The sequence below is a fragment of the Penicillium lagena genome (assembly GCF_028827675.1).
Source record: "Penicillium lagena strain IBT 129212 chromosome Unknown utg000002l_segment0_segment0, whole genome shotgun sequence".
NCBI classification, from domain to species: domain Eukaryota; kingdom Fungi; phylum Ascomycota; class Eurotiomycetes; order Eurotiales; family Aspergillaceae; genus Penicillium; species Penicillium lagena.
In genome coordinates, this window is record NW_026623223.1 from 1,424,080 (window position 1) to 1,439,458 (window position 15,379).

Consider the following 15,379-nt stretch of genomic DNA (forward strand, 5'->3'; position numbering starts at 1 on the left):
CTTAAAGATCTCATTGTTGAGCCGGACTCACTATTGAGCCGGACCAAATCAAGACGGCAGGATCCAAACAACCACCAATCTGGTGGACATGTGGCATGCCGGAACAATTCCTGATGTCCAATTTTGAAGAAGATTTCATCCCCAACGAAGCGACTTGTGATACCCGTTCGCCTGAATAACTCCCGCTGATATTGAGTTGTCGAAGAGAGTTTGAATCGAAATTCGTCATGTCTCTTCCTTCCCTTTTAATACTCTAGTTATCTATCTCTAGCTTCTTGCAAGAATCAAGTTGTATCCAAAGGCTATTGGCTGGCCCTTTCTTATTTCGACTGCGAGATAACCCCAAGCATCAGGATACTCAGAAACATAAAATGACCATTTCCAACCAATACCCTGTATCTTGAAGAGCACATGTGCCAGTTCCTGTTGTTTGTCATGATAAGTCCCAACGTTACATACTCTCACCGCCCTGGATTCCGCCTGATTCTCAACGGCAATTTCCAGCTCTTTTTCGTCGTCTTCACTTCGCGCGTCGAGTTGCAGCCGACTGAGGCAGACGGCTGTCCAATACATAATCAGCAATGACCTGTCTGCTCTCTGGCTGGATACCCTTTTAACTACTGCATAGCCGGCCATGGCGGCCAAGTTCATTCCGCGCCAGGTCTTCCCTCATTATGGATCGATCCCCAGATCCTACTTTCTGGGGCACCATCGCGCGGGCTTGACCAAAATGAAAAGCATGCTCTCGTCGATCGATTATGTTATCGAATGCCGCGATTACCGTGCGCCCATCACTTCAATCAATCCCATGTTTGAAGAAGCCTTAGGCAACAAGCGACGCTTGGTTGTCTATACCAAACGAGATCTCGGCAGCATGCCCAAGTCGTCTGCGCGGAATCAGGTGGGTGACAGCCACTCAATGCTAGACATAGCCTTGTGAGACTTATTATGCCCGTTTCTAGATTGAGAAAAAACTCCAGAGGTTTGATACGAAGTCCGCCACCTTCTTTGTCAGTTCGTCTTCCCGTCCGGACGTCAGCAACATCCTCAAACATCTCCGGGACGATGCTGAAGGCCCCGATAAACTCGTTGGGTGTCGTGTCCTGGTGGTTGGAATGCCAAATGTCGGCAAGTCGACGCTCATCAACAACCTGCGCAACCAAGGTGTTGGCAAGGCCAAGGCCGTGAGAACTGGCGGGCAACCGGGTATCACTCGCAAAATAGCTACTCCGGTTAAAATCATCGAGCGAGAGCATGGGTCGCATGTTTATGTCGTGGACACGCCAGGTGTATTCATGCCTTATGTGCCGGACGCGGAGAACATGCTCAAACTCGCGCTCTGTAACTGTGTCAAGGATTCCGTGATATCGCCAATCACACTTGTGGATTACTTGTTATATCAAATCAACCTGCATGATGTGCAGGCGTACAAAAGGTGGTCTGAACCGACGAACGAGGTGGTACCATTGCTTGACACGTTCGCGCGCCAGACGGGACTTCTGGGGAAAGGCGGCGTTCCCATCCTGGATTCGGCGGCCATGCATTTTATTCAGAAGTGGCGCGCGGGCGAGCTGGGCCGATTTATCTTAGATGATCTTGAGGCAGAGAAACGGCGCCTGGAGGACCCCTCACAGCCAGTTCGTCTCAGCATGACCCAGGCACTCAAGGCTGGACGAGGATCCCGCAAGAATTCCTCCAATACGGATTCAAATGATACCCCTTGATATTGTATACATATGGAAATGATATTTTGCGAGAACTTGTAAACCACCAAGAAATCAGCCATGACAATGCGGTAGATGGAATTATTTTGAACAAACACCGGAACGCCAGAACAGAACTTGCACGCCAGTTTCAAGTGATCTTGTCCAGCAGTCGTCGTCGCCTCCGGTCCACAAGCTCTTCTTGCACTTCCTCAAGCGTGGGAAGTCGCCATTCTACCCCATCGCCAGCGTCACCCGGTAACGACTCCCATCCATCCTCGACATCATCGTCACCCTGAACACGCAGGTGCTCCACAGCCTCCTTCTCCTTCTGCCTCTCGTACAGCAACAGAGTCCCATCCTCCTCATCCAGTCCATATCCAAAGTAATTCGCATCGACCTTCTTAGTCGCAATATCTCCCCCCTTCCAGGCGCCGCATCCTCTTCTTCCGGCGGCCGTTTGCCTCGAACAGCAGCCTCAAACATTTCCTTAACACCAGGCAACTCCCTCGCCCGACCAAAGTATCGATAACCCTTGCCGCCGCCGGGAATCTCACGCCCTTCGTCATCGTACACCCGACCCGTTCCGCGCATGTAGTTCGGCCCCCCCAGGTTCCGGATCTGCATCTCCCACGCCCATTTCTCGCGCATGAGCTTGTTGATCTCATCGTTGAGGTCGCGGATCTGGTAGTCGCTCAGGCTCTGCTCTTGGATGCGCGATACCTTGCGGGACACTTCACGGAGGACCTGCCCGCGCCACCGCTCGCACATGGCGACGTTGTCAACCGTCTGGATGGCCTTCGGGCGCCGGGTGCGACTGATGTCGATGATGCCCATGTCCGCTGCTTGTTGCGCCCGGAAGCGGAACAGCATGGACTGCGCCTTTTCACTGTTGCGAGCCTATTTTTGACCCGGGTTGGGGTTTTCATTAGCCAAGGGAGCTCGGGGGACTGGATAACACCCGACTAAAATCGGCGAAGCTTACCATTGTGAGGAAATGGCCGTGTCGGCGCCTGAGTGAGGTTGAGGGAGTGAGCAGTGAAGGACGAGAACTCGGCTTGGAACTGGTCGTACCCGCAAAAGGGTCACGTGGACTGCTGACTACAAACGGCTATAGATCAGGTCAAGAATGAACAACCAATATCAAACAAATTCCCATTGAGACATAAAATCACTTCGCCAAAAAGAAAAAGTAGCAATACAACATTTGGCCAATCAAGCACCTATGAACAGCGGCCACCAGACAAAGATAACCATCCAGTGCAACATATACGCCTTGCCATCAACGAATCCATGACTACCATTCATGTCCAACCATCATCTATCCTCCAAAATTTAAAGGAACCCCTTGGTATTACTCGGTTTCCGTTGGGGCAGCTCATTGTAGGCGCCGCTTCCACGACGACTGCCCACATCACTGAGAGCAGCCAGAGGCGCTCGGCTAATGGTGCTGCCCCTCTCAACACGCAGTGATTTCCATCCCTCCAGTTCACGTTCCAAACGGAGTGCCTTTTCACGCTCTTCGCGCAGCTCTCGTTCGGCGCGGCGGGCCTGCAATTGCGTCTCTGAATCGCTGTGCTGCAGCTCTTCGATGTTTCCAAGGAGCCGTTCAATCTTGTCTCGAGCCTTGTTGATATCATCGTTCAGCTGGGCGTTGATCTTCTCGCGTCTGTCAATCTGCGACTGTAGGTCCTTGACTGTGCGATCGACGTTGCGCAGAGAGCGCTGCTCTGAGCTGTGCTTGTTCTCCTGCTCCTCGAGGTGGGTCTCCAACTGCAGCAGAAGTCGTGTTAGCATTCGTCACTCAATGTAGAAATGGATGGAATCTTACCTCCTTGATCCGTTTGTGTAGGAAGCGAACATCCTGGCTACCGGATGAGTAGCTCTTGGTCTCGAGGTCAACGCAACGGAGCTGCGCCTCCTTCAGATTCTTCTCCAGAGCGGCCTTCTCCTTGAAGAGCTGGGCGTTGGTCTCTCGTTCGGCAGTGACTTCTTTCTGCATCTCGGTCACGAGAGCATCGGCACGACGCATTTTGCCAACAGCGGCAGCAGAGACATCCTCCTGCTGAGCGAGGCGAGACTTGAGCTCAAGCAACTCACGGTCCATGCTGGCAGCATTGCGCATGGACGGGCTTTCACCCTTGGCGAGATCCTGTAGACGTTCCCCAGCCTCAGCCAGTCGGCCCTCCAGCATCTTCTTGTCTTTGAGAAGCAAATCGCGTTCCGCGGTAATATCATCAACGGAGGTGCGAAGTGTTCGAACTTGTGACAGCAATGACACAACCTTGCTCTGGGCCTCGCTGTGGGCCTTGACAGCCTCCTCGTGGGAAGTGGTGACGTCCTGCAAGGCAATGTCCATACGGGACTTCTCCTTGGCCCAGGTCGAGCTGTTGAGCACTTCGTTATCCCACTTGCTTCGAAGGTCCTCGAGCTCCTCGCGCAGACGACTATTTTCACCGCGGACGTTAAGCAGGCGCTCGCGCTCCACTTCAAGTTCGTGGTTGATGGTCGAGAACTCTCGCTGGTATTTCTTTCTGGTCTGTTCCATCGATGTCTCCTTATCCTCGATATCAATGGCTCGCTGGTTCCGGTAATCTTCCAGCTCATTCTGGAGGCGTTGCTTGGCCTGCAGGGCACCCTGAAGCTCAGCAGCTTGGTCTTCCATCCGGGCCTCCAGAGACTGCGTTTGTTGTTGTAAGTACTCGATCTGAGCATCCATGTCCTTGCGCTCTGCCATGACCTGTGCGTAAGTCTCCTCGGCCTCTTTGCTTTGTGACTTGGCGAATTGCTCGGCACGAGAGGCCTTAAGCACTGCGACTTCGGCCTGCTCTAGTTTGCTGAAATACTGGTCGGCACGACTCTTGTACAAGGTCATGCTGGACTCCAGATCGGCCGACCTGGATGTTTCGGCGTCCAGACGAATCTGCAGATCCGAGAATTCCTGAAGGAGCTGATTGCGGCTGATGGAGTCTTGTTCTCTCGCCGACTGAAGTTCTTGGGCTTCGGACCGGGCGTCACGCAGTTCAACTTCCAGAATCGCCTTGGCGCGCTTGAGCTTCTCGTAGTGTGTTTTCGCCTCGCCAAACTCGGACATGGTATCGTTGTGGACCTTGAGTAGAGACCGCCGGGAGTGCTCCTGAGAGTTGATTAAGTCGTACAGTTCCTCGTGGGACTTGGCCTGAACATCACGGAGTGAGAGTTCTCCGGACCGAATGCTGCGCTCCAGGGCCGACACCTTCTTGGCAGAGTCATCAAGCTGGTCATGGAGACGGCCATTTTCTCTCTCCAGTAGCTGCACACGGCGAATGGAGGGGCTTTCATCCTGCCAGATATCCCGCATCGGTGTCGAGCTTTCCAGCTGGCTTTGGAGGTGCCTGTTCTGCATCTCGGTCATCTGTAGTTTATTTTGGAGCTCTTCGATTTCGGCCGCCGTATCCATCCGCTTCTGATATCCCACGGTATCAACCGTTCGGTCTGACCGGCCAGAGTCATTAACTCCTTCGTAGACATTGTACCGTCGGTTGGGCGTGCTGGGGTTGGAGAATTTCTTCTGGGCATTTTCAGAATTCTTGCGGAAGTGGCTTGGGGTGCGATTGTTGGCCACTTCGTTCTGGTCAATCTCTTCAAGGAGAGCACGCTTCGACGAGGAATAGCGTGCATCGAGCTCCTTCATTTCGTCGGAGTGACGCCGGCGCATTTCTGACAGCTGGCTCTCGGCCCTCGAGTACTTCTCTTCCGCCACTTGAAGTTTGTTTTGCACGGTTTCGAGAACCTGTGCCATGTCGACTTGCTTGGAAAGATGCGGCTTAACGGCTTCCCATGACTTTGTGGATTCATCAGTGGCTTCAGGTTCGAAAACCTTATGCAGGAGGATGAGCTGGCGGTGCAGGTCCTCGATCTCCTTGTTTGCCCTGTCGAGGGTGCCCTGAAGTTGTCGCGTGTTGGCTTGAGCCTGGCCCCGCAGCTGCCGTTCATTCTCAAGGTTGCGGTTTGCCTCTGCGAGCTGAATGTTGGCAGTGGAAGCGGCCTTTTCGGCGTTGCGACTCGTCTTGTGCTCGCGATTGACCTCGTGGTTGAGATCTTCCAAGGTCAATGACAGCTTCTCCTTTTGCTTCTCAAGAGACGTAATAGAGAGCTGTGAGTCCCCGAGCTGCTGGCGGAGCTTTTTGTTTTCTTCATCCAGCTTGGCCTTCTCTTTTTGAAGGTTTGTCAGTCGCATTTTGTTGTTGTCGCTTGCCTTGGAGTTGGACCGAGCAAGATCGAGATTCTTTTGCTGAATCTTGGTAAGGAGAGCTCGATTATCATTTTCGGACGCTGTCAGTCTGCCCTTCAGAGTCACAAGCTCTCTTTCAAGACGCTCCTTGTGTTGATCATTGCGGAGGCGGAAGTTGTCTGATTCCGAAATGAGCTGCGTCAATTCCTGGACTTGGACAGACAACTGGGACCGTTCCGTTTCAATCTCGTCAAGTTGGCCTGACTTGCTCTCAAGGTCTCGACGCAGGCTAGCAATGCGCTCGTCAGCCTGCTTCATGGTCTTGCGTTCGATCTCGGCCGCTGCATTCAACCGGGAGCTCTCTACATCAGTGAATCGGTCGCGGAGTTTGATCAACTCTCCTTGCAAGTCTTTGCGGGCCTGCTCAGCATGAACGCGAGCCTCTGTCGCGCGACGGAGGGAATCTTGTTGGATGTACATCTCCTTCTCAATCTCAATCTTGGAATCGTTAAGATCGTTGTACTTGTCAGTCAGTTGAGCCAGATTATGCTCGGCTAGCATCTGTACATCATCCCTCGACTGGCGTTCACGGCTGAGGTCTGCTTGTGCTTTGAAGAGCTGGTCCTTGAGATCTTTCACTTGCTGTTCCAGCAGCTTTCTGCTCTCGCCGGCCTCGGCATCTTCGGTGCGCTTCTCTTCCAATAGTCGTTTGACATCGGCAGCCTCACGCTGAAGCTGTGCCTTTTCCGATCGCATGGCATCAGACTCAGCTTGTACTTCGCGGAGGCGTTTCTGCATATTGTCATGACGTGTCAAGAGTGATGTCTTTTCAGAGTGGAGGCTCTTGCGCTCATCCTCATGTTTTTTCACATCGTTACGAAGAACTGCCAATTCACTTTCTTTGCGCCGCAGAAGATCCTCATAGCCGGTGGAAGTGGAAGAGAGTTCGGAAAGTTGTTGACGGACAGAGCGGTTGTCATCCAGAAGCTCTTTGATCTGTTTCTTGGACTTATCGAGATCCTTAGTTGTATTGGCAAGTTTGACATCGAGATCTTGATCCGTTTTGAGTAGTCTGGCCTCCAAGTCCTGAAGTTTGCGATCCTTCAAATTCAAATGACTCTGAAGCATTTTCATTTCCCGGTCAAGTTCCTGGATCTGACCATTCTTGCCAGTGAATTGGCCTTCGGTATCGGTAAGCTTTTGATTGAGCTCGTCCAGTTGAGATTGCAAATCGTTTTTGCCAGACTCCAATTGCTGAATGATCTGCCCGGCTTGCTCAAGCTGTGTAATCCGGAGCTGAAGTTGTTCTTCGGTTTTCTTCTTCGCCTCAACCAGTTCGTCCAGTTGCTCTTCTAGATTTTCCTGGTCTGCGATGGCACCTGCCAGCTTCTCTGTGAGTTCGCCTTCCCGAACCTGCAAACGCTTGAATATTTCTTCCTTGTCCAAGGCGAGAGCCCGCTCGCTTTCTAGGGTTTTCTGGATCTTGTGGATTTCCATTTCGGTCCGGCGTCGCTCCTCATCAAGCTTCTGGCGATCAGCGAGATCTTGTTTCATCTTCACCTCCAGCTCTTGAATTTTGTCGTCCCGTCTCTTGACTTCCTTTGCTGTCCGCGTATCGCCCAAGAGTGGCTTCATGCGGGAGAAGAGCTGCCACCAAGGGCTTCCCTTGAGGGCAAGGTAGGCATGGAAATTTTGCTGGATAATCCTCGTTGCCTCGGCACGATACAGCCGCTTGTTCGAAATCCGGCGCTGCACGAAGCCTCTGGCGTGGCACTGGAACCGGGTCATGATACTCCGAATGAGCTGATCGCGTTTCTCCTCCAGATCCGCCAGAACTCCGGCCCTGAAGAAAACCTTAGTTCGACCAACCCGGTACCAGGCTCGGTCCATTCCAAGCTTTTCAAGCATAATCTTAGCTGCGCTCTGACCCTCCAAATAGCCCTTTGGCATGTTTTGACAAAGAACTTCGTACCGTTGTCGGAATTCGGTGAACGGAAGACGGTTGGGGAAACCTGTGCGAGCAATGCGAATCCCCTCGAGGACACCATTGCACCGGAGTTGATCTAGCACCAACGGGGCATGTAGCATTTTTGGGCGCTTCTTGTGGTTTGGCAGTATACAACGCACAAAATGAGGATGTGTTGAATGCAGCTGTGACATGAGACTTGACAGTTGCTCCTTGTGTCTTTGAGCCACTGTGCGGAAAAGCCCCTTCTTGACCCGATTACGGGGGTAGTCGCCGCCGTCTTCATCGGGCTCTGCACAATCAGAGAAGAGATTGGCGACATGTCGTTCTTTCGAAGCTGCCAGAAGACGGGTGATGTTGTCGTTCAAGGGATCTTTGTTCTTTTCCAGCCAATCCTGTGTGTTGTATTCCACTTCTGCGGCGTAATGAGTCAAGACGAATCCTTGGTTGAGACGAGAGGCGCGATATTTGCGAGACTTGCGGTCCCACAGAGAGTGAAGCTTTTCGGTGAATGATTTGTCTGTGGCCTTGGGCATCACGCTGTCCTCGTCGAGGCAGGAAAATATACCAATCGGATTTGTCAGTTCGATCAAGTCGATCGTGGGTTGGAGGTCTTTTCCAAAGTCGATGAACTGCCACTCAATTTGCTCCCGAGCATATTCTTCTTGCTCCAAAACAAACATGTGGTGGTTGAAGAATTGCTGCAGCTTCTCGTTCGTGTAGTTGATGCACAGCTGTTCAAAACTATTGTTGTCGAATATCTCAAAACCGGCAATATCCAGAACACCAATGAAATAATTCTCGTCGGCTGCCATGGCACGGCCAAGCTGATTGTTAATTCGAGAGACCAGGTTCCCGAAGCCACGCTCATAGATTCCTTTGGATAATGCATCAAGAGCCAGGCGGCATTGCTCAGGTGTTTGAACCTTCTCGACCCATTCACGGCCCGCCTTGACTCTGGGGTGAAGTAAGCCTTTCACAAAATCTTCGGAAGATATGCCCAACAGCTGGCAGGCCTTTTCCATGCTGGAGTACCCATCAGGTCCAAGTGCAGCTTGGTCTGCGCGTACGCTCTCTTTCACAATAGACACATTCCCCAGATGGAGAACGGCAGCGATTGTGCGGAGAATGCATAGCTGGTCATTGTCAGAAAAATTCATGACATGGAAGGCCTCGATCAATGAGTTCCATTCATCCCGGTCAGAAACGCCAACAATCGAGTCGTTGCCTTCTCTCGTGTAGGCAAAGTCCTCGATTTGAAGATCCGATAGGAGAAGGCCTTCGCGCGTTTTGCGGTCTGCACCTTGCAGAAGCTGATAGAAAATATGGTAGTTTCTCTCGTTCTGGTTCGGCTTCACCACGCGCGATTTCTCGAGGAGATACCAATCAATCCATGCACCAGAAATCTGACCTGATCGGGAGAACTCAATTCGAATAAATTTACCGAAGCGAGACGAGTTGTGGTTCCTGACGGTCTGAGCGTTTCCGAAGGCCTCGAGGATGGGGTTGGCGCGCAGGATCTGCTGTGAGAGGGAAGAGAACTGCTTCGTCCCTGAACGGCCATATGGGGTATCTGAAGTCGCGACCGCTGCCAGATATTGAATGACCTTCTTCGTGTTCTCGGTTTTACCTGCTCCGGATTCACCACTACATCCCCAGATGAGATCAGTTCTAATGGACCATCTGTTGGCGGGTGGCAGCACTCACGTCACGAGAATGCTTTGGTTCTCGCCTTCTTCGACCAAATTTCGAAACGCTTCATCTGCCATGGCAAAAATGTGTGGTCTGGTCTCCTCTCTGCCACGGCCTTTGTACATCTTCACGTACTCATTGGTGTAGATCGGCAGGGGACAGTATGGATTTATCGTCACCAAGAAAAGCCCCGAATACGTCTGTCGGCCAACAAAGTCAGTCCATTAGTCCAATAGCCGTATTGATATGGAGAATGCACGCACGTAGATCAAATCCGACTGGTATCTGGTATGCAGGTTATGGACTACGGAGGCCTCGTTCAGATGGGTGAGTTCGGCCATATCGTCTGCCTTGTCGAATTTGGCGGGGTTGACCTTGTCGACTTGGTCCGCATCGACTTCTCGTTGCTGCTAGGGGTGTCAGCCACGAGGTGGAGAAACACGCTGGGGGACAGCTCGGTCACATACCTGGCCGTCATCGCTCTGCACCAACAGTCGCCCGTCTTCCAGTTCTTCTAGTACCAACCCCCGCACGAACGCCTTTTCGGGGTCCCGAAGCCATACGTATTTGCTGCCGGAAAAGTCATTGTCGCCCTCGAGTCCTCGAATTTGGTCGGCTCCTCGACGTAGCTCTTCGGATTTGATAAAAGTTGGGGCGAAAGTGCCCGACGCGGCATTGAGCTTTGCTGAATTGGACCGTTCTCGGCTTCCTAGACCTGGCGATCGCGTCGGAGATGTATGTGAGACCGATGCATTGCGCAAATGTCCTTTTGCCGATTCGAGTCCGCCCGACGGCGTGATGATGGCAGACTGGGGTCGCGTGGGTTTTGGCTGAGTCGCCGGCGAGGGAGAAGACCGAGCAAAGGGGTTGGCACGCTTGGGGCTGCCATTAAGTTGAGAGGGGAGCATGGCGAGAACAGGTCAATTGGACATCCTTAGGCCATGCCAGTCGGTCGCATCGCCCAGATTGTTCCGAGATCCAGATGGAGAGGAGAGAGAAGGAAGGGGGGGAGAAAGAAGTCGAGAGTGACTTCCAACAGGGTTAAAATGGGAGTGAATCAAGACTCCCAAGTAGTATCCCAGACCAAGAGTAATAATCAGTCCAGTGTTGCAGTGGTGAGGGTGAGTGCGTGTTTGTTTACTCTGCGTTCCTCGGGCTCCCGCCGATCTCTGGTGGCCCGTGCACCTCTCGTCATGTCACGTGCACTCGGCGCTTGTCTCTTTTTTACCCGCTGAGATTCTTTCTGGTCACTCACCAATCACCCGCTCACATCGCACTCTCTCCCCACCGCTTCCCTTTGTTTCCTCTCTCTGCTGTCTTCCACGGTCTTCCGGAGAGATAGCCTCATCAAGCATGAAGTGAGACCGTAGGGAGCGATAACAAACTCAATCCCTACCGGCTCTCGAGTCATTATTCTACGCGCGGCCCTCATGATGCGGGACGCTTGAGATGACTACGCCTTCCTCTCGTTTCCTATGTGCTGCGATCTATATGCATGAGATCTTCCTCTCTCTCTCCTCTAACCCAGCACAACCATCATGTCCAACCAACCACCCCCTTCGTATAATGGCACTGCCAACTATGCGCCGGAGTGGGCTTCTTCATACCCTGCCATGATCCCACCAGACTTCACCCTCAACTCCGAATATACTCCATCATCTCAGCCACCTGTTCCCCATCATGGGTACCCATTCGACTACAATCTCCACTCTGTGAACGCGAACGCGCAGATGGCCACTCCTGGAGCTTCGGGGCAATTCATCCCGCCGTTCCCGTCCATGCCTCCCTTCGACGCGTCTCAATTCCCTCCGTTCCCACCTCTGCCGCTACCACCGCCCGGTTCCTCTCCGTTCCCCATGCCAACAGGGTCCTCAGTTCTTCAATACGCGCTTCCAACTCAATCAACAGAGAATGCTCCCTCCAAATCAAAAGGATTATCTGGTGGCCCGAGAGCGACATCAACTCATTTTGACCCGAACCGTGAGGAAGGTGAGGTCAGTGAGAGAGAACACGACAGACCATCCAGGTTCGTGGCCTCGGGGAAACAAACCAGATGCGGACAGCTCTCATCTGGGCGTCGTGCTTCAGACCGCGAGGAAGGGGAGGCATCCTCATCTGACTCTAGCAGAAGCAGCGGATCACGTACTTTCCACCAGAATATCTTTGTGTGTGTTCTTATGCTAACATCAGGCAGCATACAACCCACCCTTGTCCGTTTCCGCAGATCCAAATCTAGTTCATGCAATAGAAACGCCAAACCTGGACCCCCAGAATACGATACCAGATTCGGCCGCTTCACTCACCAAGTCTGTGGCACAGCTTCGGGTGCAGGCGCAGGGCGCATTGCTGAGCTTGGCACCTCACAACATTCGCTACAATGAGTTGGTTGCTGAAGGCATCAATCCCAAGATCCTCCGGCAACTATATGAAGAAGTCGGAATCAAAGTTGTGCCACCCAAGTCTGACCAAACCAAACTTAAGACCACGCAGCTGGGCCCACAGCCCGGCACCCTGCCAACCAGACCAGGAATGGAAAAGGAGAATGACCCTGCACACAAGACCATCTCTGCGGTGCCAACTCCTTCCGGCTCTTCCGCGGCTGAACCGGACGGGAGCACGTCCATGGAGAGAAAATATGTCATCGCCCGAATGCTTGCAGAAAAGGCCGCCAAAGCTGCCAGCTCGAGTGTTTCAAAGACAGATGTGCCGAAGGAAGCAACTGAGTCTTCCAGCGACACTCGTCCCAAAAATAAAGTGGAGCCCTTAAGGGTGAAGAACAAAGCTCAGACGGAACTGGCACGACAGCGAATAGAGGAGCTGAAACGACAGATGTTGCTCAAGAGTCAACAAAAGGTGCAGCAAACTGGCGGGACAGAAATCACCAATATTGGGAAAGGTACCGAGACTAGTCAAGTCTCCGTGCCCTCTGGTTCTTCTCCGTCCACCATTCAACACCCGCTTCCTGTTCGACCTCCACTGCCGACAAAAGCCAACCCTGCTGGCATCCCCGGTTTATCCATGGCCGAGCCAACGCAAGATACAGATCGCGAAGCTCAGGGCCAAACTGTTGCCGTTGATCCAACACCCCTCGCCCGAGCAACGCAGCGGAAACGGCCTCGGGCGTCCGATTTTGATGAGCCTGTCACCGCTCCGAAGAAACATCTGAGCCATAGCAAGGGGCATCCTGGTGCCGCAGAGAGGCTGGTTATCGACATCAGTGACGATGAATCTCTCTATGGTGATGATGAGGGTGGGGTCATGGATGTGGACTCGAGCCAAGAGCAAGATTCGGAACCCGTGCCGACTGCAGAGGCTCTGCTATTCTCATTACAGAACATCGCCTCTTTGCCCACGAGAACCTCTACGTCAACCCCGCAAGCTTCTTCTCGACCCTCTGACCAGGAGAGCATTCGGAAGAAGGATCTGGAGATTCAAGCTATGCACAAGCGGATAGCTGAGCTTGAGCAACGGAAAAAGGCAAGACTGGTTCCTGGCCTAGCTCACTCGCCTCTGTATTTTGACTCGGGTGCATCATCATCAGCTGGACAATCGAGCGGCGCCGAAGCCGAAGCCACTGATACCTCCACTGCTCCCCTCCCTAAAACAACACCGGCTGCAGATGTCGCCACCACAAGTACGGGTCGTCAGAACCTAATCGATTCTTTCAGTGATTCGTCCGTGAGGGTTCTAGCGTCCATGAAAACCGAACAGCTGGACAGCTTGCGATCCAAAATTATGCGAATGAAAGCAATCGAGTCTGGTCTCCCTGATTTGGATGCTGAGATATTGTCATCCGAATCACATCTGTCTAGTTGTAGGCAGGAGGCCGATCGAGTCCTCTCTGAAATCACCAAGGGAAAAGAAGGGCGATTTCTATTGATTGAAGAATTGAAACAGCTAGGTGATGAGATCAATGGCTTGTCATTAGTGGATCTGGATCAGCTTCGCCGACAAGCGGAAGTCAAGGAACAAGAAATTGTGGCCAAGGAAGGTCAGTCGGCGGTCCCATTAAATGGGGCCTTCCCCGTTACTGACGATTTGCTGGCCTCTTCAGCAATCCAATCCTCCTCGCACATGCAAGATACCATTATTCCGGATGCCCATTCCTTTGAACAAGAGGACACTGCCAACGCTCCACGTTCTCCAGAAGATGTCTCTGTCGACCGGCCTGCAGCAGGCGATGCTATGGATTCCATCGCAGAATCGTCTTCTTCCGGGACCGACTCTACTGGGTCTTCTATGGACGAGTCTGCCGACGAAGAGTCTTCCTCTGATGCTGATGCGCCGATCAATGTTGAAGGTGGAACTCCAGAAGATGTGGAGATCGTGGACGCGGATACTCTGCACCATCCTCTCCCTGAGCAGCCGCCCGCCCCGGCTGTCGACCTTGCCACAGAACCTCCTGCGGCATCCGACACCCACGAGAGTGTGCCATGCGATTCTCTTGAATCATCAGAGGCTTCAGAGGGCTATGAGCCACCAGAACCCGATGTCGAGGAAGCTGCAGACCAAACATACAGTCCTCCTTTCAGCCCCGCCCCTCCCGAGTCTGTCAAAAGCACGGCAGAGTCAACGTCTTCGATTGACATGTCCCCAGCTGATGAAGCAGTGACGGATGCCCCTCCGGTGTCGAATTCGAATCAAGCGAAGGGCTCACACGTTGGCACTTTGGAAGTATGAAAATATCATGAGTCCAGCGAGGATACACTAACAGCCATCCTGCAGAACCAAGCCTCTGCTGCCGACTCGAAGCAGAGGTTTTCTCCCTACGTCAGCCCGCTGCGAAATTTCAAGGCATATCGCTATCACCCCAATTATGCAGAGGATGTTTCGAACGGCTACCGTTCGCTAACTTACAGCCATGACATTGATCCTATGAAGTACCTCTGCCCATACGAAGCTTCCGGTGGTGTCTGCAATGACCGGTCCTGTGAATTCCAGCATTTCCGGGATATGACTCTCAGCGGTGCGTCGACAAGTTGAAAAGCCGTGCCACATCTCTTACTATTTTACCTCCCTTTCTCTACGGACTATTGTCTCGATGCCCCTTTTGAGCGTTTCTCTCTTCCCTTGCACTTTTGGCCAACCTTCATCGTTTGCATGCTGACCACAGTGCCATTAACCCCAATAGATGACAAGATCCTTATCCAAATGGGAGCCGCTCGGGAGGGCAACACCGAGGAAGAAAAAGAGACCTACCTCGCCGGTCTGAAGGAGATCATCAACGAGATGCGACGTGACAAGGTGAAAGACTTCACCACTGTGGCCGCTGAAATAGCCGCATACCGTAGACGCTTTCTTCAAGACCCGTCGCGCGTCTTGCCCATGTAACATTCCCCGGCCGCCCAACCTTTCAACTTGCTGCAAGTCATCCAGGTGAGCTGCCACTCCAAGTCGCCTTTGGAATTGTGTTATGCGGGGATTCCTCACAATGACAATCCTGGCGCCGAATGATCAAGCGGGATCAAGACCATTTCTGTTTTGGTTTCAATTATACCTCCGCCTCCTCGTCCCTCGTGATCTTTTTGCCATTTCCTCCCACGACATTCATCTTGGCTGAATGTTCGTGAATACACGCTTTTCCCATTGTCTTCCCAGCGTCATTAGCTTGCATGGCGTTTTCTTTTTTCTTCCGCCACAAAACTCAGACAGTTCTATTCTCGACAAGGTTTCGTCGAGCAAGCAATCTGCCTTAAGGGAGGTGTGTGTCACTTTTTCTATCATGGAGAATTGGCGTTGGCGCAGCTGCACCCTTTCTAGTCGTCGATCGTAACAGAATTTGGCTCGAAAGAAGAAGGGTTCAAC

General features: G+C 52.6%; 5 protein-coding genes across 5 annotated transcripts; 2 read left to right on the top strand and 3 right to left on the bottom strand.

The window, feature by feature from the left end:
• Positions 1-634: 634 nt before the first annotated feature.
• Positions 635-1,724, top strand: N7510_003331 (putative GTPase MTG1; the record flags this gene model as incomplete). Its single annotated transcript, XM_056975258.1, has 2 exons — positions 635-901; positions 963-1,724. The coding sequence occupies 2 exons, from the start codon at positions 635-637 to the stop codon at positions 1,722-1,724; spliced, it is 1,029 nt and encodes a 342-aa protein (XP_056835214.1).
• A 130-nt stretch (positions 1,725-1,854) lies between these two features.
• On the bottom strand, positions 1,855-2,576 carry N7510_003332 (pre-mRNA-splicing factor ISY1; the record flags this gene model as incomplete). Its single annotated transcript, XM_056975259.1, has 2 exons — positions 1,855-2,120; positions 2,222-2,576. The coding sequence occupies 2 exons, from the start codon at positions 2,574-2,576 to the stop codon at positions 1,855-1,857; spliced, it is 621 nt and encodes a 206-aa protein (XP_056835215.1).
• A 462-nt stretch (positions 2,577-3,038) lies between these two features.
• N7510_003333 (uncharacterized protein) lies at positions 3,039-3,500 on the bottom strand (the record flags this gene model as incomplete). Its single annotated transcript, XM_056975260.1, has 1 exon — positions 3,039-3,500. The coding sequence occupies one exon, from the start codon at positions 3,498-3,500 to the stop codon at positions 3,039-3,041; it is 462 nt and encodes a 153-aa protein (XP_056835216.1).
• Positions 3,501-3,507: 7 nt separating this feature from the next.
• Positions 3,508-10,482, bottom strand: N7510_003334 (myosin heavy chain; the record flags this gene model as incomplete). The annotated part of the gene is made up of 4 exons (XM_056975261.1): positions 3,508-9,529; positions 9,590-9,774; positions 9,838-9,981; positions 10,042-10,482. The coding sequence occupies 4 exons, from the start codon at positions 10,480-10,482 to the stop codon at positions 3,508-3,510; spliced, it is 6,792 nt and encodes a 2,263-aa protein (XP_056835217.1).
• Positions 10,483-11,112: 630 nt separating this feature from the next.
• N7510_003335 (uncharacterized protein) lies at positions 11,113-14,905 on the top strand (the record flags this gene model as incomplete). Its single annotated transcript, XM_056975262.1, has 4 exons — positions 11,113-11,716; positions 11,769-14,248; positions 14,300-14,540; positions 14,706-14,905. 4 exons carry the CDS (start codon positions 11,113-11,115, stop codon positions 14,903-14,905), a joined length of 3,525 nt encoding a protein of 1,174 aa, XP_056835218.1.
• Positions 14,906-15,379: the final 474 nt, after the last annotated feature.